We start from the raw sequence: 24,625 nt of genomic DNA, 5'->3' as shown, positions 1-24,625 counted from the left end.
CATAAGAACTCATTACAAATACCCTTAAACTACATTAAATCTCCTCTACCAAGAACTGCCACCAGAGAAATTCTGTTTTGCAACACTGAAGTGTTGCTTAGAAACAGAGAGAGCCTAAAGCTTCCACAGCAAATCCCCATTTTCCCTGGAACACTTTGTTGTCTGAACTGCTCAGGTAAATGTTGCTGAGGAGCCTGACCAAGGTCCAGGCTGGGATTTATCAGGAGCTGGAAAATGGATGCAGGAAAGCACAATCTTAATGCTCTGCTTGGAGAAAATAAAGAATAATCACTGTAGCACAAACCCACCACAGCCACAGGCAGTTCACTGGGGTTTCATGGATCAGAAATCCCTTAAAAACAGAGCACAAAATATTCTTCCCTCTCTACCACTCTTACACTGAGCAGTGTGCACACAGAGCTGCACAAACTCAGCTGACACAACACCCCTGAACTTTTCTCTGCACATCCTAAAGACAAACTCACACCAGCAAATCCACTGGGGTTGTGTCAGCCCTAATAATCCCCATACCCATTAAAAAGTCACTGGTTGATAAAGCCACACACAACAGGACCTTGCAGAGCTAGTTCCTTACTTTTGGATTTTCCTGCAGGTCATGGATCGAGTCAGCTCCAGCCTCCCCAGGTTTCTCAGGCTTTGCTTCACCCCCTGATGTTGGACTTGAAAACCTAAAACAAAGGATTGGTGTTGGTCAATGAGCAGGGTGGTTTCTTACCAAAGCAGGCTGGTAGAAATTATCCATCAAATTACATTTCCTAAAGAAGAAATATCACTATCTCATAGGAAATGATTGTATTTGGTGGTTAAATTGTATCTAGACCACAGGAATTCCCAAAATATTAATATATTAACTATTACTATTAATACAACAATATTAATTATTGTTAATATAAGTAATACTGTTAATAATGCATCTTTGATAACAGAGGATTTACAATAGAGGACAATCAATTGATAACAGAGGATTTAGATATGCATAACAAGCTAGAATATCTCTCATTGACTGTTACAGTGACATGCAAAGGTCACAGTATTGACAGCTTCATTTTTTTTCAGCTGCTGTCAGAATATATTTAATTTTCTCTTTTTCGGATTAAAAAAGGCAGGAAAGGAGCTTAAGAATAATACTAAAAAAATCACATTAAGTGGAAGCAAAATGATCAAGCTTTTTTTACTGGACTGAGAGAGCAAGTTTTACTGAACAACAAGAAGCCAAGAGGATTAAAGAGAATTTCTCTGTAACCTACATCTTGGTTAAGTCTGCAGAGAGCGGCCGTGACTGCAGCGAGCGGCGCAGATTTCCTCCCTTCACCTCAGGATTTTCTGTTGTCAGCTCCTTGATCCTCTGCTGGATGGTCACACACCTGTTTTCCTTCTCTGGGAGAAACTCTGGATCCACTGTGGCACTGGGATTTTCTGATGTAAACAAACTAATGTGTTTTTTAACACTACCTCTTAAGATATTACTCTCTTTTTCTGAGGAAGCTGCAGGACTTTCACAACCCAGGAACGTGTATGTTTCCTTCTGATCTGGTCTTTTCCCCCCTTTATTAGTTCTGTTTTCACTGGTTGTTTCAGGGCTTCTTTCAGGACCATGCAAGTTAATTATTATTTCTGGTTTTGTCTCAATTTGTTCACTTTTCGATTTAAGTTTAGTTTCCCATGTGTATTTCCCATTATTCAGGATGCCAATGTCCTGACTACTGCATTTCAGATTTGTTTTAGAAGAACTGCTTTTATTCAATTCAGTTTCTTCGTGTTTTGGCCCCGTTTCAGACTGATCATGACTACCCACATCAGTAAAAGCAATTATGGATACATTCTCCTTGCTTTCATGGGATGAACCAGCCTTTTTGCAAGAAGAAAGATCTTTATGTTCGAACTTAGCCGTCAGGTCCATGGACAAAGGCCTTGGTTTTCTAACCCCAGATTTCTCTGTAGGAGATTTTTCCTCAGAAGTTTCCACAGCGTGATGCTTTTGATCTCTTAATGATTCCAGAAAAATAGCAGACACTGGTCTATGCTTTGCCCTTTGCTGGACATCCACAGAGAAATCAACTTTATTGTTGAGCTTATTTACATCATCATTGTTCTTCTCCCCTGGATGAACCTCACGAGCGTCTTTCTTTTCACTGGTTTTCAGGGAGTTCCAGGATTCTGGTCTGAGACTGGAGGAAAATGACATGTGCCTATGGAGAGCTCCATCAGGATTCCTGGGTGGCTCTGCTGGTTTCACAGAGCCCTGCAGGTCCTTGCTTTGCAGAGCAGTGAATCCCCTGCGTTCCTGAGCCCTTTTCTCCGGGACCTTGGTCTGCTCAGGGCCCCCCGGCTCAAACAGAATGACTGTGTTGGCACTGGGGCCCGTGTAAAATGTCACATTTGTCACCATGTCACTGCCAGCCTGATTTTCAGTGTCAATGGCTTTCTGGTCCACTAAGGGAGGGACATTGCCACTCAACACCTTCACAGAGGACGTTTCCTCAGTGGCCTTTCTCACCATGCTGCTGGATCTGAACGCTGGGACGGGCGCTTTGACGTTTGCAAAAGTATCCGAGGATTTCTCTTTACAAAAAGGCTTTGGGAAAAGTCTGGGCCTTGACCCCAGCGAGGGCATGGTTGCAGATCTCAAGGAATTCCCAAATTTCTTGTTCTCTTCCAGAGTCAGGGATGCTGAGGCCTCCTTTGCCTTGTTGCTGGCATCTGAAAGCACACTGACATACACACGCTGTGCCTTCTCCTCAGCCCTGAGCTCAGCTAGGTCAGGGACCGCCGTCAAAGACGCCAAAGTAGAATTTATTTCTACTCTTGTTGCCATAGTTGGAATTACACATTCAACAGAAGTGAAAAACTCCAGCAAGGAAAGAGAATCTGCAAAAAAAAAAAAAAAAAAAAAAAGGAGAAAAATGCAAGTATTGATGTAGAGTCAGCATGAACATCAAATAACATCATTCTCACATAAATTCACAAGGAAGCAAACTCAGATTAAGGTGCCTTTCAGATATGCTGATCACAGAGTTTATCACACTGAAAGACATAGTGTTCCTTCTCTAAAAAGCAAGAAACACCATTATTTACTGACTTGGCCCAACAACCAAATACAATGGAAATAAACATATCCTACAAATTTCCAAACTCCCACTTACCATAATTTCCTGCTGCAACCAATCCATAGGGCCTGAATTCTTTCTCATAGTGACAACAAGAACTTGGTCACCAAGGGCACATTAAGGACAGGGAATGTGATCACTCCAGCGACGACACTGCCAGACCTCACCTGCAAATAAACAAAATAATCCAATTCAGGTGTGGCACATACCCAGACAATGCCAGGTGGGACAAAAATCCAGAGCATTCTAAGGAGAAAAAGCTGGCTCCCAAGAAAAAGTGACCTCATGCAACTGTAAAAAGCAGAAGAATGTTTATTTTTCAAACAGCCATTAAAAAGTTAACAAGAAATTACCAATTAAAGGTGTAACTGAAAGGTGAAGGGAGAATAACTCAGCACAACAGACACACCAAATCTGATCTGTTAAAACCACATTTAGGTAAGACTGTTTGCATATTCAACTGCTGTCAATCACTGGTTAAACACAGAGCTTTGCATTACTGTAATCTCAATTACTGTAATTTACTTTCTATTGTAAAGCTCTTTTCTGGGGCAGCAGTCTGTGAAGTGCTACCTGAGCAGCTGACCTGCAAACGGCTGATTTTCCATCAAAATGGAACTTTTACCATGACAAAGCAGTTTTGTACCTCACTAGCAAAGGCAGGAGAAGAGCTTTGGCTTTAATTATATTCTTACTGCAGAGAAGTGGGAAAACCAGAAGTAATTAGAATTTCAGCTACAAGAAGTAACCTGAATCCTTCCTAACAGAAGTATATTTAAACTCGTAGCAGATGCAGGCAGCTATGTAAGGTTAGATTATTTTTTTTCCTTCAAAAGCTGTCATACTCTTCATTTTTAGAAAACTCACACTGTACTTCATAACCAGGGGCCCAAATGTGTGTTGCCACCCTCTTGTCTCTTATGGGCAGCCTTTGAAGGGGCAGTTTTGGACTCCTCTCACTGGAGCCTATATTTGTGTGAATTTACCATGAAAATAAACTTATTTGTAGATTCTGTGGAATACAGAGCTTCATGCTTGCGATTATTAAAAAAAAAAACCCCAACCAGGATTTTCAGGATCTTGCTTTCCTGAGCCTGCAGTCTGTAGAAGTGGTTATTTCACCTTCAGCTTCCCTTGACCAGACTTAGCCCACATTGGCACCGAAGTTGCAGGGATTTATTTCTGTCCCTGCTTGTGCTCCCTCTCTCAGGCAGGAGAATGAACTCCACTCACCTTGTCCGTTCCCTTTCATCTTCCAATCCACTTGGAGTTCTGTCTCAACCACTTATCCCTGATGCCATCCCCCTCCTCCCCAGTCCACGACCTCGTCCTTCCAAAATAGCCACTAACCCAATCAGCTTATCCACATCAAGCTGCCCCTTCCACCATCTCACAGATCTCCATGAAATCTTCCTCCCTCTCTCCCACTCCTTGCTCTAAGAAACTGCCACCAAAATCCGATTAAAATGCTCTCACATTCCAAGGATGCAAAGGTTTGGGAGGTGCTGTAAAAGGAAACTCGCTGGAATGAGGCTGAAGCTCACAGGCAACACTGCAAAGGGAAAAATTCAGCTGTGAAAATAGCATCGGTCTTGCAGTAGCTGAGAATAAATTCTCTCCTATCATTCTGTAGTCCCTGTTTCTCTGGAAAAGAAGAAGGGGGCACAGAGCTTCTTAAATGGACTAAAACTTGATCCTCAATGGAACGCAGGGCAGTGAATTTACAATGTGGGACCTAATCCCTGGTAACAGAGTACAACTTGCTTCTCCAGCAAATATTCCTAACACAAAATTCACCCCTTCCTCAGTTTCTTTACACTCCAGCTTTAAAGGTCTCCATTTTCCCCTATATCATCTACCCAAGTCAGTTTTCATGTTTTAAATTCAGATACCCTATAACACATACGTGGCCCCAAACAGACAAGCATTGGAAAAATAACAAAAATTTAGTGGAAAAAATAATCACCCAATTTTGAAAATGATAAAGCTCCTTGATACAATTACACTTGATAAAGAGGAATCATGCCATCAATGCCAAGTGTAACATACACTAGACACCGTGTCTCAGTTTTGAAACATATCTTGTTTTAGATAAACCTGCTTCTTTCATAATAAAATACCTCTAGTCCAGTTGGCAACGTACAAAATTTGGGGCAATTTATAAAGATCAACTGTAAATTGTACTGCAGGAGGATTTCAGATGCTATTAATATTTAGTAATTCTACTGTAATCGTACTACTACAGTTGTAAATCCCTCACCATCAGCTACATCATGTCATTGCCTCCCTGACCTCAGCCGAGCTGCCCATGATGCCCCTTCATGTCCCCATCCTATGTGGCAGAATCTCAAAGCCACCTTGTCCCCATTTTTGGGCACCTTGTCCCCATTTTTGGGCACATTATCCCCATTTCTGGGCACTGCTTCTCTCCATGCCTCCCAAGCAGTGCCCACGCTCCCCTTGGCTGTGGCAGGCGCATTCTGCACACAAATGAAATTATAAATGGCACTGAAGTGTCTCTTGAAATCCTCCTCCTTTTATCAGAAAGGCTGGCATGTGAAGGCCTGGCTCTTCCCTGCTGCTCCTCTTCCTCAGCTTCCAAACACCTGTGACTGAGATTTTTTTATTTTTCCTGGGCCAAGCTGAGCCACCACAGGGTGCCACAGAGATGCAAAATCCAAACACCGCTCCAGGCCCCTTCAAATCTTAACGCCTCATGTATTGCCTGCATTTTTACTTAAAAATCATGACAAAAAATCGTCAACAATTTCTCTGTAAGAAATCAAAACTGGATTATTCACTTCACAGGGTTATTTTTGCAGAAGATCATTTGGGAAGGGCTTCACCCCAAACACGCCCTCGGTTTGGCACTTGCCCACCCACCACACACACACACACACAACTATTATTTACATCACTGCTAATTCCTTTAAGCCTATTAAGGCAACAGCAACAGCCTGCAGATAATTTTTCCACCATGAATCACGTGACTGTTGCCAACTTCCTCGCTCAGAAACAAGAATGTTTTAAATGACACAAAGCAAAATTATCTATAATCTGGCCCTGAACCTCGCAGCAGATAAACAAGTCCATCTGTCTTCTCTAAGGGTGGAAAGCATAAAAATTCCCCTAAGAAAATGTCTCTGCTATTAAAAAACCCAAACAAACAAAAAACAAAACCAAATATGTTTATGACATGGAGATCAAGCAGAAAGCCTGGCTCCAGCAGCAAATACCCACTAAAAATACTCCATAGAAAATTACCTAATAAACATGAAGTTTTTCTTCTTTATATACAACTTTATCAGCAAATCTGCTTCCAGTATAAAAAATTTACTCCCTTATTGTGTAGATACACAAAGAATTTTGTATAATAACATATATTAGCAGCTCCTGAAGACATGGCTTTGTCCATGACTGGGAGGTTGGGACTGGATGACCTCTAAAGACTCTTCCACCCCAAACCAGTCTGGGATTCCATGATTCTGTGCATTCCCCAAGCCACAGGAGCTACTGGAAGCAATGACCATAAACCAAGGTTTATTTCATCCCTCCTACAAAAGGTTGCCCCACTGTCTAAAATGATTCAGTCTTTACAAACATTTTTCTTCTCTCCTTTCTCCTTCCTGTCCTCACTGACCGAACCCTGGGGTCAGTCTGCAGCAATCCCTGTCTGTTCTCCCCAGAAATCCTCCTTCTGCTGCTTCCTGCCCTTGGAGAGGTGCTGATTGGATTAAATAAGAATTAACAGAGCAGATCCCATCACTTACTGCGCACGTACGAGTGTGAGTGATGACAAGAATATAACTTACTACAGTGCAACAGAAATAACACAAAAAAACCTTATTCTGAAACTTTCATAACCAAGTAGATCATGAAACTAATTCAGTAAAAAGCAGGCTTTTTCTATTTTTGGGTTTAAGCCTGATTCAGGTTATTATTCACTGCAGTGGGATCCATCCCTAGTATTTAAGAGGACATTCAGGGTCTCTTAAAGGGAGAGATTATCAAAAATACTTTCATAATGGCTCTAGTTTTTAATTTGCCTGGCTAAGTTTATTCACAAATTAAAAACAGCTAATAAAATGCATTTAAATTATATTTTCCCAGATTCACAGTAACTCAGTTCTGCTTCTCAATAATGAAAACTAGAAGGCTGAGAATTAAAACTACATATTCCAAATCTCACAAGCCAGATAGATCTGCAAAGCCCCACAGACCACTGATATTAGAATTCCAAAGTATTGCAAAATTCAAAATATCCTTCCTCCATTTCCCATGTCCAAGTCTCTTGGAAATCTTTAGTTCTTCTCTTTTACAAAAAGAACTAAGCACTGCTCTTTTGGACATTCCAGTCCAGTCCCAACCCAAGGATGAAAGACTCCACTCTGACATTTCCTCCCACTGCAGAAAAGATTAGCATTTTGTTAAATAAAGTGTCCATCCTATAAATAGCAGCATTTACAAGCACTTGTAAATCTCTAATTGCTCCTGCCAGTACAATTGCATAACGATCATCACCTGCCAGAGCTTCACCCCCATGCAGCTGCACTCAAGAGCTGCAACATTTCCAACCATTCTTTCCATTAAGCGCTGCCACCTCAATCCCACGGTGAGAACTTTACACCTTGTATTTTAATCTCCATGCCGCAAAGATTGGTTAAAATGTTAACAAATTATAGAATAGCAGTTTCAGTAATTCGAGCTGGCCCCATAGAGGCTGTAATAGTTATTTAGTAAAGCAAAAATTCGATGTTAAATACACTGGAATGGCCAGTATGAATTTAAATCACATTCCTGATGTAGCTGGACAATCAGCTGAAACAGGGATTCAGGAAAACACAGGGTGGAAAGGCCCTGGCACAGGGTGCCCCATCCCTAGAAGTGTCCAAGGCCAGGTTGGACACAGCTTGGAACAACCTGGGCTAGTGGAAGCTGTCCCTGAATCTCCCAACATAAATCAGTTTGGGATTCTGTGATTAATTTATGGTAGAGCAGGATTCAACAGCAAAATGCTGCTATGTGTAACCAGGACAGAATGCATCATGATGGCTGTGGGGCACAGGGAGTCATCCTCCAAATTTCCTTGAATTTATGAGACAGATGTGTCTGGAGAGAATGATGTGGGTAAAAAATTACATGTAATAATCTGCTTCCACAGTTGTCAGTCTGTGCTATTTTCATAATAATGAGTGTGTCTCACATATAAAACATAACCCACCAGGATTAATGTACAAAAAGGGCAGATTGCTCCAATTCTTTCTAGAAAACAGCTTCAGAATATTACCCTATAGAAAGGAACCATTTGCTACCATAGATTTAGTATCAAGTACCCATTTTTTGGGTATCCACCTACAAAAATTTCTGCACTGGGTTTAGGGGCAATGACCACTGCTCTACAAACAACTCAGGCCAACACCTTGGTCAAGATTTTGTCCAAGCCAGGTCTTGGCTGGAGATTTTCCTCTTTGTACACTGTGTTCTACTCAAGAGATCCCTCAAGAGCACAGGGACTGACAGAACACGTTTGGCATTTCCTCTGACCTGCACAACTGCCTCATCACACCCCAACCTTCCACCATTTCCTTCTCCCCAACCCTCTCATTGACAGTTTCAGAGGAAACTCTCTTCCCTTTCCAGATTCACAGTAGGCTTAATTCGTTTTGAAACTCCCTCGAGTCTCAGGTAGGGAAAAAAACCCAACAAAAGGAAATTACATTAAATGTTGGTGAATCACCAGTTTTTTGGTACCAGAAGCTGCATATTCTCACTCTCCTGTGTGAATCATCTTTTACTTCCAGCATTCCACACAAGGGATTCCACCCAGCTCATTACTGGGTGGGTATTTTCAGAAAGTCCAATTCTTCTGGCAGTTGAAATAAGGAATAAAAGCAAAATCCTGATTTCTGCCAGCTAAGGATGACATTCTGCAGCAAAACATGAATTATGGGATAAGGCTGAAGTGAGGCTAAAAGTGTGTTTGTGCAGAAGGTGGGTATTCCCAGCAGAATGCTGTTCTGTTTGCTTCTCTCATCAAACCTTTGCTTTTGTGGTCAGCTTCAACTCCTGCTAATGTTCTTTTAGCTTTCATCCTTGCAAATGCTTTTAAACCACAATCAAGACCTGCAAATAACCTCCCCATGCAGTTCAGCAAGAAAAAAAAAAGACATTCCAGAAACAACTGCATTGCGTGCCAGATAAAATATTAATAATCAGGTTTGGCTACAAGCAAGAAAAACTGACTGTGGAACTGAAAAAAGATTAATAAGTCAAATTAAGGCTCTTCCAGGAAGATGTTTGGTTGTTTCAGGGAGGATTTTATTCTATCTGCAGCTCCCAAAGGTCAAAGGGGTCATGTCCTGGACACAGCAGAGGGTGGGTACTTGAATTTGCAATTTGGCAAATTTCTCCTCATACCTTTTCAAAATCATCATAGAACTTCCTGCTGGCTAATTGCAACATGGTCTTCTTGTTGAAGGATGCTTAACTTCACTTTAAACTGTATTTTTAATAAATTTTGGCTAGAGTTCATTTTTTCTGCACAGATCCTGAAGGAAAGGGTTAAATCCCTGACTCTCCTTTTCATATCTTATGCTACACATCCTGAACATGATGGAATTAATCAAAATCTAATTTATTTATGGGTCCTTTGAGTGTATTTTCTCCATGACCTTGCTTTAAAAAGGTGAAATTTGGCTCATTACGGTTTCAGAAATACATCAGGCAGCTACTGATCCCTCTGACCTCGAGCAGGCAGCGCTTTCCAAAGCCCCAGAACTGAGGCAGGGCTGTGTTTCTCCAGAGGCTCCAGCTCTGGGTGGGAATGCTCTCGTTTGGCAGGCAAACCATGGACGCAGCTGAAGGAGTGCAAGGAGATGGATGAACCAGCTGCAGCACAGACAGAAATATGGGATTGAAAAACAACTTTGGCATTCTTCCATTTGATACTCCCCTCCGCGACACCACGCTCCGTACCATGTTCCAGCAGTAAAAGGAGCTTAGAGACCACCCACACCTGGAAATATTTACTGTAACTGGGCATATTTCTCATCCTCTTGGCAACAAGGGAAGGGGAAGGACAACTGTTTGATCTCAGAGTTGACAGGACAAGGATATATCACCACTGGACTTTGTTTAATTCGCTGCCTTCAGAGCCACCAGCTGCTGCAAACGCTTTTAAAAGCAGCAATGATATAATTGGGGCGGTTTCCTCCCAAAACAGTACTTGGACACTGACATTGGGACTCCTTGATGAGTAAAAACAGCCCTGCAGCACCTTGCTAAGCCCTGGCAGCCAGCATGGGGACACCAAAGCTCATGTGAACTGTGGGAGGTGCAGCACTCCCCTGGGAGACAGGGCTTGGCTAACCTGCTGAGGAATTCAAGTCAAAGGATTGAGTGAAGCAGATCCGTGGGCTTTGGTTTATTGAAAAAATCCACCTACTTGTTACAAAAATAGGCAAGTGCCTCCACAGCACTTTGAAGCCTTCAGAAATAAAGCTGACCCGTGGCCCTGTGCTCCCAGGCAGGAATCAGGGGAAGGATCTCTCCACACAAAGCCAGCCTCTGAAGGTCACTGTCACACAGAAATAGCATGAGGTGAGAAGACATTTCCTGCTTGCCTTCGTGCACAGCAGGTGCTTTTGTGTCAGAAGGACAAAGCCCCTAATCCTCTGATCTGCCTCCTCAAATTCTAATGGATTTCCAGCGCTGGAAAAACGCATTTGTGGCCTGGCACAGTAAACCACCTTCAGAAAGCATAACCAGCTCAAGCTGTCCTGTGATTGACGTGGGGTCACCAGGACGAATTTATAAATACTGAGCCCTTCATACATTCATCTGAGTGCTGAAAAATTAATTAAGGTATGGCCATATGGGGAGAAAAAAAAGTGGTTTCAACCAGAAAACTTAAGGTTACTGGCCTTAGAGCATGACCTTGAACACACTGAAATCACTTCAACAGTTTAACCATCTGGAGAAACCTGAACCCATAAAAGTGGAGGACAAAGGAAAGAGAGTAATGGTCTAGAAGACCAAAATCATGATATTAAAAATGATGTATGTGTATACATAGCTATGGTGACTAACGTGTATTCAAGGGGTAAGAATTAACATTCCTCTGCTTCTGCAAAAAGAAGAAAGCAGGTTTACAGTGCATTATTTTTATACCTGTACTTTTCCTGACAGACACATTTGGAAGCTGCACAGTCGCCAGCAAAGACTCATTCACAAAGAGCACGTGGCAGCTACTGATAAAACACCCAGAGCAGAGATGCTGCAATAGATTACACTGCTCCTAAGCTTTCACCTGGACTAAAAGGAATCACATGATCACTGCCTCAGGCTGGAAGGGACCACAGAAGGTCATCTGGTCCCATCTTCCTGCTCAAGCAGGGTCATTTCAGAGCACATGGCTCTGGAATAACTCCACTGAGGGAGACTCCACAGCCTCTCTGGGAGATCTGGGCAAAACTGTCACTGCACGTCCTTGGTACGAATATTTATGTGCTGCTTCAGCTCTCACAGCTCTGCCTTCAGATGTCTTCTCTGATGGCTGGTTTGCTGCTTGTGATCTTAAAAAAATCATATGCAAAAAGCTCTGTGTTCAACAGCTTTTGATTTGGCCGCTAATGACACATTTTCTATCAAAACAGAGAGCCAACACTGTGTCACAGCAATTTCTCCACTCAGTCCATCATCATTCCACCTTGCAGATATTTGATTAGTCACAGCATAAGCACGTAGTTGAGTTCACTCAACAAGCAAATACACTCGAGCCCAAAATACTCGTACCAGGCACTGCTGTGGAAATGAACTGCAGCTGCATGGCAGATAAACAGAGGCTGGACCAGGTGATTCCCAGGAACAGATGATTCTGCTCTTGAACAAATGAACAATTTCAAAGCCTGCTCCTCTGAGCCACAACAACCTCTGCCCTGAAGACGAAGCCTGCAAAGCTGTAGATAAGGAGATCTCCCTGGGACTGCTGCAGGAGACAAGCACTGTGACAAAAGACTGGCAGAGCTGGCACTAATAAACAACACAGCTCCATCTCCCAGGCAGCACCTCCATCCTCTGCTCCACAGCAGCAATTCAAGCTCTTCAGAGAAAAGATGACCCAACTTGGAACAGGAAAATTATTAACAGTATGAAATTGGATTAATTTTACTCCAGTTATGCCTTTCAAGATACTGATGGAGCCATTAAAACTCATTCAGATCGAATGGACATGACCCTCAGATTTACCATTTCCACTCCTGTCTCACAGACAGTGAAACAAGCATTGGACTAAGGAGAGATGGGTGGGATCAATTCTGAGTCAAATAAAATATTGTTATAAAAGCCAGATACTTGGTGGCATACATCATTCCCTGAGCCAAAATCCCTTATGTCACCCTCTGCCCTGAACACACTGACACACTGAGACATGAAATCCTTTTGCCTTTCAGGTTGCTCCCAGTGTTCCAACAGCTCTTTGATCTCTTCCTTGCGCACTGAGCCTGGCATTAAGTCAGGTAGGATATGGTGCTGCAGCAGGGTGCTGCCTCCTCCTGCCAGCCATCAATAAACTGCCCTGAGCTGCACACCCAGAACAAACCTGCTCTGTCAACACAGCCTGACGCTGTGCCAGAGGAGCTGCTGCTGCTGCCTTGATGATAAGGCTCCTCTTTTCCCTTCAGTGGGCACATCTGGCTTTTCACATATGCAGGAAATAGGTTTGTTCCCCACATTAATGCAAATGCCCAGCTCAGAATCACTGGCTGGGTACTGCCAGCCTGTACAAGTGTTCCTTTGGTTGCCTGTGAGCGGGGCATTGTTACCAGAAATTCACAAAGGAGCTTCCTCTTCCTCTAAAGCCCCAGGAATGGAACAGAACACAGAGGGTCGTGTGTGAGCCAGAGCAGTGATGCTGCATTTCTCCTCATTTCTGAACAAAAGGATGTTTAAGCCAAGAACTCTGACAGCAACAAGCCTGCACATGCATTGTACACTACCTTGTTCTTCAGAAACACAACATTATTCAGCAAAATCAAGGCCTGTAATGAATTATTGATAACACATACACCATCCAAAAGCTTTGTGAGTACTAAACAATCTCCTCCACCTCCCTACATGCTTGAGAAAGCACAGAAGGGGAAAAAATGCCTATTAATTGAAAGACAACAGTTCAGGCACTACAAACATTAATGTATTTATTGAGGGGGGTGAAAGAAAAAGAAATAGCTGGAGTGGGAAAAAAACAGCTCTGAAATCCAAATGGTGGCACTGGGAAACCTGGGAGTACATGGATGTGCACAAGCACTGGTGTGGAACATCCCCAGCACAGGGACAGGAGGCCCCGGGAACCCCAGGGCTGCTCAAACCACACTCACAGCTTTGGCACAGAAGGGCATTTTTAACCACAAGTGAACCCTGGGGGCTTTTTAACTTTCTGGGAAGTTTTAAGCACAGAGAGCAGAGAAGCACTTAAATATCAAAATGAAGATAGAAGAGTAACATGAAAACACTTGAAACTGATGGCCCAGTGTAGACACCACTTACATTTTAAGGCAGGGTAATAATAAATAGCTGACACAGACATATTTTGCATCTCACAAAAATCAGGAGGAGTGAAAGATCACAGGTTTGTCCTCACCAGCTCATCCAGACCTGAGTGCCTCAGCATGAGCACTCATTTGCCCATGAGCAGCCAGACCATGAAGCTTCCCTCAAATCACCCCCACACCACAATTACAGCAGCCCTGGCACCTGATCCCAGCTTCTCAGAGCATATCCAAGGAAGGGATTTAGTAACCTGAAAACGATCTCACAGTGAATTTGGAAACACCCTTCTAAAGTTATTACAAAGAAGGATCCTTGGACTGAAATTTGACTTAAAAGAAAACCACGATACACTGAGTTCTCCCAGCTCCTCAGCTCTCATGGCTGTCCCCACAAAGCCCCACAGTGAAGCATGACCCACTGATCCCACTGTGGTCACTGTTAACAGCACTGGAGGCCTCTGGAAGGCAGAGACACTCACCAGCCTCAAGAGGCACAGCAGGTCCTGCAGCTGCTGAGAAATCTGCTGAGCCAACTCCCTGGCTGGCCTTTTTGGTATAGATCTGCAAGTTCAAAGGGTGCCATAAACTTGTCATAAAAACTGGCACTGCATCAAGAATTTCTGAAGCAGGAATCCCACCTGAGCCAAACAGGAGCCACACCAATCCAAGGAACTGAATGTGAAGAGGCAAAGTTGGAAAGGAAATTAAAGATTCACATGTCCCAACATTTTTCACGAGACAGCAGCTGGTGAAGGACGCTTCAGAAGTGACTTAGGCACAAAATTTTATTTCTTTTCATTTTCTAGTAATCTGCAGCTTTGAGACTTGATGAGCCAACAGGAGACACCTGCTCAGTGAAGAAGATTGGGCAATTTTTTCACTTTGTTTCATCACATATGAATCAACCAGCAAACCACAGACAAAAGGTCCGTGTGAACTACTGGACACAAACTCTGCCCAGGAACTGCCCTGGTCAGCCTGATGACTTCTCCTCCCCAAAGTCAGGTTCAAAAGCCAAAGTGTTCAAAAATCAGCATTAATAAAAAGCAGCCAGGCAGGCTGGAAGAGCTGTGCCTGACCAAACCTGCCCAGTGCTCAGGCAGAGTGTGGCCTGTCTGCTCTGCAGCAAAGTGATAAACGCCACAGATTCTGAAGTTTAATAAAAGCCAGTCCAACCTACTACAAACACTGTCTTGCACATTGGTAAACAGTTATAAACAACCTGCTGTTAATTATATATTTTAAAATATACACTCGTGCCTTAACAAGTTTTTCACTCCAGCCTTCAGCCCAGATGTGAGCAGGAGCAGAGCCATTAGATCTGACAAACTGTGGTGCTGATTCTCTCTGTGAGCAGCTCCAACCCTGGGTTTTGGGAGCTCAGTTCAAGCCCAGCTTTCCAGGGTAATTAGACAAGACATGACAGAGAAGAGACCACAACCACTTCTACAGTCAAGATGAACAAAGATGGAAAAAGCTTAAGGTTAAAGTAACCATTTTCAGCATTTTTGAAGCGTGCAAATCTGACATGAAAGCTGTTAAATTAAAAATAAAATAAACTCAATGGAAGTGAAACAAAAATTCTGGAGACAATTTGAAAAATGTATGAACCTGCTCCTTACAGAGCCAAGCCTGTGAAAACACCATCTCAGCCAGCCATAAATCTACAGTAGAACAAACCTGGATTCCAGATCAATTGCTTTGTACATTGTGTGCAACAGCCCAATATCAACAAAGAATGTTCTGTGCGATCATTACTTTACACATAGATCACACACACAGCACAAATAATCTCTGAACATTCTACATGTGCTGGAAGCAATACTATTTTTCAAAATATTCATTCTGTGAAGAACATTAACTGAACATTATGATGACTTGTAAGAATTATGATACATAAATCCATACATTTTAGAAGTATCTAATACTACTTGGATAAATGAATATATGTATTATAGAAGAACAGAAGCATTAGAAGGGACCTTAAAGCTCATCTCATTCCACCCCCTGCAACAGGCACTTTCCACAAACACATTCCCAGCATTTAAGAACAAATAAAGGAGAAAAGGCTCAATATGGTTCCTCAGAGGTGTCACTAATGGGGCCTAAGTTACACAGGTGCTTCAGCAAAGTGCCTTTGGGAGAGGAAAATATGTATTTCATCTTAAGGTTTCCATCATCTCCCTTCAATTTCCTCCTCATGCATGAGCACCAACATGACAGTGACACTATTCAAGCAAGTATTTCACAGGAAGAACAGATCCACACAGACTTACAGACACATTCCCTGTGTGTGACTACAACACAGGCTACAAGAAAACTCTCCCTGCCCAAAACTAACCCTCTCTGCTCCGAGCACAGGGAAAAGGCTCCCATGGAATCTGCAAGCTCTGCAGAAGCAAAAGGAAGCACAATTCCAATATGTTTAACGACTGAATTAGCATAATGCTCACGAGGCAGAAAGCAGAAGCAGCCTCCCTGACCTTCTTGAAATGCTGACCTGCAACTATTGATGAGCATTTCCAATGGGTGCTGTGATTTACCCAAGGAAACATCACTGCCCTGTCAGGTGAGAGCAGGTCAGACACGTGGAGACCTCTCCAGCAGCCTCCACATCCACACAGGAACCGTGACTAAAACTGTGCTTAGGAGAGTAACAAAGACCTGAAGTTGTACTGGAAACTCTGATTAAATGAATCTCAGAGTGATTCATTTAATCTCTCCTTAGCAGACAGCAGCCACAGAGCTGCAGCGATTTAATTATTTTTTTTAAATATTCATTTTGTGAAGAACATTAACTGAACATTATGATGACTTGCAAGAATTATGACACATAAATCCATACATTTTAGAAATATCTAATACGACTTGGATAAATGAATATATCTATCATAGAAGAAGAGAAGTGTTAGAAGGGACCTTAAAGCTCATCTCATTCCACCCCCTGCCATGGGTAGGGACACCAGGTTGTTCCAAGCCCTGTCCAACCTGGTCTTGAACACTTCCAAGGATGGGGCAGCCACAGCTTCTCTTGGACAGAACTGCTACTGCTGCTCAAACATGCAAAAAACCCACTCTGCACCATGCTTGCAGCAGGAACAGGATGGTATTTAGATAACTCTGCAGCCGTCATGTTGCTGAAAACATTCTAATGACAGATTACACTAATATTTGACATTCAGTAGTGCCAATACAGTAAGACACTGTTTGACAACAATAACAACAGTGACATTTCTGTAAGGTCCCTCAGTTAGGGAGCGAGCCAGCCGTGCTGCTCAGCTCCAGCAGAAAGGCCTGTTGTGCTCCTTTGGGTCAATGAAGAATTCCCAGTGTTCTCATGAAATATCAAACAGTTGCAGTGGCCAGAAATTCCGACTCTGTTTTAAATCCTGCTTTGCTGGGCTCGTTATGGATGAGGCAGCTTTGTCCATGGAAAGCCTTGTATGGTTGAACATAGTCCCAGCAGATAAACATCCCTCCTAAATGTTGGCACAACTCCCTCCCTGTGAGGAGCCTTCGGTGCTAGGGCTGCACTGAGACAGCCAAGCCCAGCACAGGCTCAAGGCTGAGCTCATTAAAAGAGCAAAATAAAGACAAACTTAAAATTCCGCTCCTGTTCGTGCCTTTCAAACTGTAAAATAACTATGGGTCCTCATTTTACAACGGCAGGAATAGCCAGTTTTAGAAGTTGACATTTATGAACATCACTTGTTGAAAGGCACTGAAAGCACATATTTAACCAATACTGTGATTACAAAACCAGTCACTATGAAAATATAAACAGAAGAGGCTGCTGTGTATGGCAACAATGTTGCAGCACTAAAAGCACACACAAATCCTCCGATTTTCATCCATTTCACTAAAACACTGGCAGCTTCCTACCCCTGGAAAGAGGTAGGAAGGGATATGAAAGATAACTACCAAAACGAAAAATAACGAAGTACAGGCCGAGCATCTTCACTCTTTCACCTCCTCCCCAAAGCACTAAACCCACATAGTTAAGATTTAAAGAACAGAATGCAGCTAAGTGCTTTTTCCTCTCTCTCTCTCTCTCTGCCATGCATGTCCCTGCAGCAGAGCTGGAATTGCCCGTCCGGAGCTCCGCGCAGGAACTGGGTCAAGCCCGGAGCTGGAGCTAACAGCCCACTCGGCTCCTGGCGATTCCCAGCCGAATGAAAGGGGTGTTTTGACCTGGAAATAAGGCTCGGATCTCCTCCCTCCTGCCCACATTAAAGCCCATCTAACTGCGAGCAGTAGGACGAGCCTTACTCCATCCAAAGCTGTGGCATCGCTCTTTGGAGAAGCTGCTGGAGCGCACACGCTTCTCCCCTCCGAGTGAAAACTGGGGAGACACCAAACCTCCAGCAACTGAATTGTTATCTTTTCCTGCTCGTTACACCAGCCTAATGACCATCCTGACTCGTAATTACTACAATAGTAAGAAGTTTTCAGTTCTCACACTGCTCCAAGATCAACACTATCTCCTTTCAGGCAAGCAGAGGCTTTACTCTAGCCCAAAACTGGAAGTTTTGCACTTAATTCTGGTAAGAACTTTTAATGAACAAGCTCTGTAAGTGGCTTTAGAAGAGCCCAGATCCCCCCACCCCCAATGTTTAAGTGTGTGCTCATTGGACATGACTCAACCACAAACAAGCAGTGTTTTGGATAATAACCCTCTCTGTGCCCTGGACTGCTCAAGCTGCATCACCACAATCACATAGCCCTCAGAAAACATTCATTTCCTCTCCTCGAGCGTGTTTTGTAGAGATGAAGAGCATAAAAAGAAAACTCAACTCCCATTGTCTCAACATAAGTGTAAGGTATTCAGGAACTGCAAAAAAATGTATTAACGATCTCCTATTTATACAGATGCACTGAAAAATATCCCCAAGCTGTTTGAAAGTGTTTTTGTTTGCAGAAATTCCAGCATTACATATTCCCAGAACAAAGAGAGTGGGAACCAAGAAAATAAACCTCCTTGATTTGAGAAAAGAATCTAAAGATAAAGTATGCTCCCATAAACAGCTTAATTTTAAGAGTCTGAATTCTTTAAGCCTGGGCCTGAGGAAAATCATCACCCAGTAGACTTAAATATCCTTTTGTGATCAGATGTTCAGGTCATACCAATCACGAGAATAAAAGGGAAACATTAGGGAGTTTTTTTAAGCAATAGCTGAAAATAGATAAAACAGTCACCACACTAAATTTAGTATGTTTTAGCAACACTCAATATCCAGGTTTTCATAAGAATTTGGTTTTCTTGCCAGTTAACAGAACTCAACACATGGGAAGTCCTCTTCACCTACAGAAGCTCTCTCAAGGCAAAAAGCAATTGACTTGCTCTGGCTTTGTTACTTGTAAATATTTTAATTATTCCTGGAACACGGCTTGAAAAGAATGCCCTGAGAGTTCAGAAGTTCATGGATGTCCTTCAATCTCACAGAGAGTCAATGAAGGACACGAGAACAGAGAACCAACTTCACTTCTAACCTAGTGAGAAGAGCATCTCCTTAGAATCAGCAGTCAAATCTCACTGGAAACACATATCCAGGCAACCCAAGAGCCAATTCCTGGACATTTTTAGGAAAAGTCTGCACACCCAGCTGCCTAGGGCAGGTGCATCTCGAGTTTGTCAAGCATGGAGTCTCCCAGTGAAGCTGTTAAACCTACCAAGCCTGTGGTCACTCTGAGGGCCGTGATTAGGATTCAGGACTGGTTGCTGTGGAGAGAATTCCTCAGCTCTCCTGATGCTATTATTCCAGTCTCTCTGGCTGCAAGCTCCAGACAACCACACAGTGGTTTACGCTGCAAACCCTACTACCACAAGCAGGCACTCTATACTTAAAAGAGATTTCTGAAGCAAAAGCAAAAAATCTGTGGCTTTTGCCCTACAATGCCTTTGGGCAATTCTTACACACAAAACTAAAAACACACCTAAAAGCATTGCAACATTCCCAGGTTCCAGTCACCCCTGTGCACCAAACACAAACCAGTGATACAGACTGGGCTCACAACAGCATCACCACAAGCCTCATGCCTGGGCTTGCAGGATTGAGCATTTATTTCAGTCTCACTTTTCCAAGCAGCCCACAGCACACAGCAGGATCTGCTGCTCCATAAAGGATTCACTGGAATGGTCCCTTCCTCCCCAAATGCTGCCTCCTACTTGAAAATTGAGCAAGCTGCACTTACCATAAGAAATAAATAAATTTATAAAATCAATTAGCAGAAAGGCTGCGGCACTGTATCATGAACATTGACCCAGCTCGGGAAGTGGAAGACTTCAAACCTCATGCAAGAAAACATTCCACTGAAATAAACAGCTTGAAAATAAGGAAAGAACAGCAACATTACACATAAATGGATGCAGAACACTCCAATTTAGACACACCCTCTTACTAGGCAAATTTTTCACTAACTATCCAGCATGACCAGTGCACTGCCAAAGGACATTTCCCTGGATAGGGACAGTGCCAAGCTACCAACTTTTGTGGAGTGTCAATTTGAGAAATCACACCAAGGCTTAGAGAAATATATTGATCTATGAAGCTGCCCAATAAGAAACCAGCATGATTTTTAAACACATGAGCAGCCAGGAGAGGAAGTCACATCTGCAAGCTGTCCCCAGCTGACACATTCAGGGAAATCCTCTCCAATGTGATCCTGAGCCCTGTCTCTGATCTGCACAGCACTCCCCACAAGCAAATCTACACCACAATTTTCAAGACTGTGGGACGTTTTCTTATCTCTGTTTACAAACTCAAGGACAGAGAAATCAAATCAATTTGATTCACAGGTTACTTGGAAAAAATCTGCCAGAAGGGAGGAAGCTCCATGAGCAACAACCAAACGGGGAATAACTGCAGGGCAAGGAGCAGGGAGTGAAGAGCAACACATTCATTACCACAGAGACTGAGCTCCTTTTTCACTCTGCACTAACCAAACACGTGCCAAAGCGAGGGCAGGTGACAGGACTGGTTTCAAAATTATCTAATAGCCAGAGAAACATGAGTGCTGAATGGAGCAGAGTCCAGGACAACACCCAAGCGAAATCACAGAGCTGTGCAAAGAATCCCAGGAGCAGGAATACCTCAGCTCTCCATCCACCTGGGACCTGCTGGTCAGGACTTGCTTCTTTCACATGTGCTCTGAATGTCACCTTGAGCACACGGGGCAGGAAGGGCTTGGAAACTTATGAAGCACAAAGTCTGAAATTCCTGCTTTCAGTAAAGCCTGTTTCCAAGTTGTAACTGGGGTTTTTTCCCCCTTTGGAAGAAATCAGGTATTTGGGAAGCTTGTTGCCACTGCCACAGGAGTCTGCACACTTAAGGGGCTCAATTAACACCCAAGGTGATGGTGTTGCACATGGCTGAAAATGGAATTAAACAAAAATAAAAAAGAAATCCTGCAGCTACACAAAGCCTGAGTATGGCAGAGAGAAAAACTGCTTCATCATCAGCCATGGAAATTTTCTGAATCCCTGGTTATCTCGTCAGGAGCAGCACAGATGGGGGACTGTGCCCTTTCTCCTGCCATAAGAGCAGCAGCTCCAGAACTGCAGCGTGAGCACAACCCTGGGGCTGGGGCCATGCACGCCCTTTACTGCCACATATAAAATGAGACAGCAAAAAAATGACAAACCAAAGTATTCCAGTTGGAAACAGTCCTAGACTTTGCCTCCTTTTAGGGACTTTCCATACTGTGACTCTCCAGAGTGACTTGGTTCTGTGTCTTCTGTACATTGGGAAGGAAAGATTTAGCTTAGAATTAGCTCAGGGCATTGTCTGAAACAGAGGAAAAGTTTACACACCCATTTTCAATAAACTCTACACCTATCAAAAGGGAATTACAGGCTACAACATCTATTTAAATAGGATTCCAACCTCCTTAACTACCCTGAAGCACAAAGGCTTTATAGCTTTACTTAATAATAAAGATCTTTGATAATTCTTACAGGAAAAGGCAGAGTACATTGCAAAGAAAATGTTAGCGAAAAAAAATGAGGGGAAAAGTTTATAAATTCTTGATAGATTTTTTTTTTTCCTGAGAAAGTCTTTACCTGGATTAAGCTGCCAGGCAGCTTTATTAGCATTTCTGCCACACAACTGTCTGCTTCCCTACACACCCTGAAAACGTCACAGGAAAACAATGAAAACTCCCATTTTTACGTGGTCGTTAGAAAGATGCAAATCCTTCTGGTTTGTGGAGGAGAGACCAGGAAAAGAAAATGCCAACAACCTTCAGCTCTGGCAAAAAAGTACCTCAGAAGCAGCTGAACAACTTCCCAGTTACCCTGGAAACAGAGTTTACCCCTCAGCAGACAAGGAAAATTGCCTGCAATTACCACCCCGGAGTAAAGCACCAGTTTGGACAAAACATCAATTGCTGTTTGCTGCAGCTCCTTTAACGCGATCCCAGTAATTTATCATGAGCAATATTTGAGCTGGAATGGAATTCTATTCCCAAACCCCAAAGAGCCTGAGCTCTGTTACCAGACCTGCAGGTATAATCAAAGGTTACGATATCTCCTAATGGCACAGAAGAGCTCTGCCATCTGCCAAGTGCGATTTCCCCCTAATCCCATTCCTCGCACACAAATCAGAATCGCCCGGATTACGCCACAGAAATAGAAGTCAAGTCAATACCTGAATCCACGGGATTAATCTCCCACCTCCAGACGGGAGAAAGGCAAGAACAGCAACAATGCTGCAGGCAGGCTCAGGAAGGCAAAGCTTTCCACCCGGCTCCGCGCAGCACCGCACAGGAAATTCTGGGATTTCACTGATTAGCTTCACCCATCCACAATCCCAGCGCTGCTCCCTCCCAAATCCGAGCGCAGAACTCCGTGCAAATTCAAGGAACTGACCTCCACGTGATCTTTTGGAGCAGCTATTTCCACCCACAAGCAGCACTCCAGGTCTCTCCGCGCTCACATAAACCGCTTGGATTTGGAGTTAGGAGGGAAAATTAACAAATGAGCTGCGCATCACCAGAACGACACAAATCTGTCCGCCCAAGTGCTTCCAAAACAAAAATATATGCCCCTAGCAGGGGGGTTGGAATGAGATGAGCTTAAAATCCTTTCCAACCCAAACTATGCTGAGATTCTATGCACACACGATGCCAACAAACAAAGCTATGTGCATCTTCAATTCAAAAGCAGCATGATGACTTTAAACTGGCACTTCGAAGTAATTTTAACGAGCAGATTATATATTTCCCGAAATCCAAGGCATTAAGGAGTCACATACCGCTCTGGGGAAAAGCCTGAATCCCTCCTGCTCTGCCCAAGGAGCCACCGCCCGGCTGTAAACCAGGGGGGAGAAAGGGGGAGCATCTTTATTTGTCCATTTAAGACCTCCAAGCACATTACCATCCCTAATCCAGCGAGGAACAGATAATTGCAGCCCGCGTGGATTACAAAATTACGCTCTAATCCTCAGCACCACGAGCAACACCACCGTCCACCAAAAGCCACCTACAAGCCCTCCCCACCTCCAGCCGCCGAATCGGAACCACGGGGCTTTTTTAGAGGGGGGCTTTTCTTTTCTTTTCTTTTTAACCCTCGAGGGCAGCAGCCCTCGGTCTGACGCAGTGAGGAAGGAGCAGCCGGGCGGTCCGGCAGCGGGGCTCGGGCCATGCGGGAGCGGCGAGCGCACCGCGGGCACGGGACCCGCTCCCCGTTCGAGGCACCCCCGGGGAAGCGGGGAAGCGGGGAAGCGATTCCCGTGCCGGCCCCACGACTGAGCGAGCGCTGCCCGCCTTTGTCCCACCCAGCAGCACTCACCCAGCCGAAGCACCGGCTGCTCGCTCCGCCAAACCGGGCGCCGGCTCCGCCGCACCGGGGAAGTTGCTTGGAGTGAAGTTGGGCGCGCAGCGGCCTTTCCCCCGCGGCGGCGGCGAGCGGCGGCCGGGCACGGCCGGGGGCGGGGCGGGCAGGGGGCCGTCCCTCGGCGCTTCCCCGGAGCGAGGGGCTGCGGGAAGGCGGCGGGAGGGCGGCGGGAGGCGGGAATGTCCCGCCCCGGTGCCGGTCCGGCCCCTTCGCCCCGGCGGCCGCGGGGCCCCGCGGGAAGCGCCGCTGTTGCCATGGTGACCGCGCGGTGCGGGCCGTGGGCGGGGCTTCCCCCGCGCAGCGCGGCCGCGATTGGCTCCGCCCCGCTCCACCTGCTCCGCGCGGGGCCGCGGGTTCGAGTCCCGGCACCGCCGTCCCGAGGGACAGCGGCTGGGCGTGGGTAGGGCTGGAAAATGTGGGGTGTGTCAGGATTATTTTACTGTGTCCACTTCTGGACAAGGATAAATAAAAATGGGAGATACTGGAGAGGGTCCAGCAGAGGCCACAAGGATAATGTAATTATCTATCTAAATCTGGAGCATTTTTGTGATGAGGAGAGACTGCAGGAGCGGGGCCTGGTCAGTCTGGAAGGAATCTCATCAATCCATACAAACATCTCAAATCGTGTGCCAAGAGGGTGTTTCCAGGCTCTGTTCAGTGGTGCCCGACGATAAGGAGTAATAAACACAAGATCCACCTCAGTATGAGGAAGAAGCTCTTCTCATGGAGGGTGGCTGGCACTGGGACAGCTGCCCAGGGAGGAGTCTCCCTTTCTGGACACGTTCCAAACCCACCTGGATGCAGTCCTGTGTCACCTGCTCCAGGTGACCCTGCCTTGTTGGACTGGATGATCTCCAGAGGGCCCTTCCTACCCCATCTGCTCTGGGATTCTGTGATTCAAATCAGTGGAACAGGCAACAGCTGCATCCCTTAGTCAATTACATCCTTGAAAACTACAAGCTTTAAGGATCTGAATCAAAAAGTGAATGTGTCTATGTAAACACTGGTAACTTTCAAAGCCAATACATTCTATAGCTGAACTATGTTTGTTGCAGTAATAAAAATCATACCTACAGGTTAGAAAGACCCTGCCCAGGTGAAGACCCTTCCCCTGGGCATGT

The 24,625-nt window shown here is 44.4% G+C and overlaps 1 protein-coding gene across 2 annotated transcripts in view; it reads right to left on the bottom strand.

The window, feature by feature from the left end:
* KIAA1671 (KIAA1671 ortholog) overlaps positions 1-23,568 on the bottom strand; it is a 66,833-nt gene extending 43,265 nt beyond the window's left edge. The window contains exons 1-4 of one of the 2 annotated variants that reach the window (XM_058036795.1): positions 23,460-23,568; positions 3,165-3,295; positions 1,269-2,889; positions 596-689 (exon numbers count right to left, since the gene is read on the bottom strand). In XM_058036795.1, the coding sequence (XP_057892778.1) occupies positions 596-689; positions 1,269-2,836 (1,662 nt within the window). In that variant the 5' untranslated portion in view covers positions 2,837-2,889; positions 3,165-3,295; positions 23,460-23,568. Of the gene's footprint in view, positions 1-595; positions 690-1,268; positions 2,890-3,164; positions 3,296-22,538; positions 22,599-23,459 lie in introns of those variants that run through there. The other variant, XM_058036796.1, reaches the window with a different exon arrangement.
* Positions 23,569-24,625: the final 1,057 nt, after the last annotated feature.

Source organism: Melospiza georgiana, chromosome 18 (genome assembly GCF_028018845.1).
Source record: "Melospiza georgiana isolate bMelGeo1 chromosome 18, bMelGeo1.pri, whole genome shotgun sequence".
In the NCBI taxonomy this organism is placed as follows: Eukaryota; Metazoa; Chordata; class Aves; order Passeriformes; family Passerellidae; genus Melospiza; species Melospiza georgiana.
The sequence above is the reverse complement of the archived record's forward strand: the minus strand, read 5'-3'. Positions and strand labels throughout refer to the sequence as shown.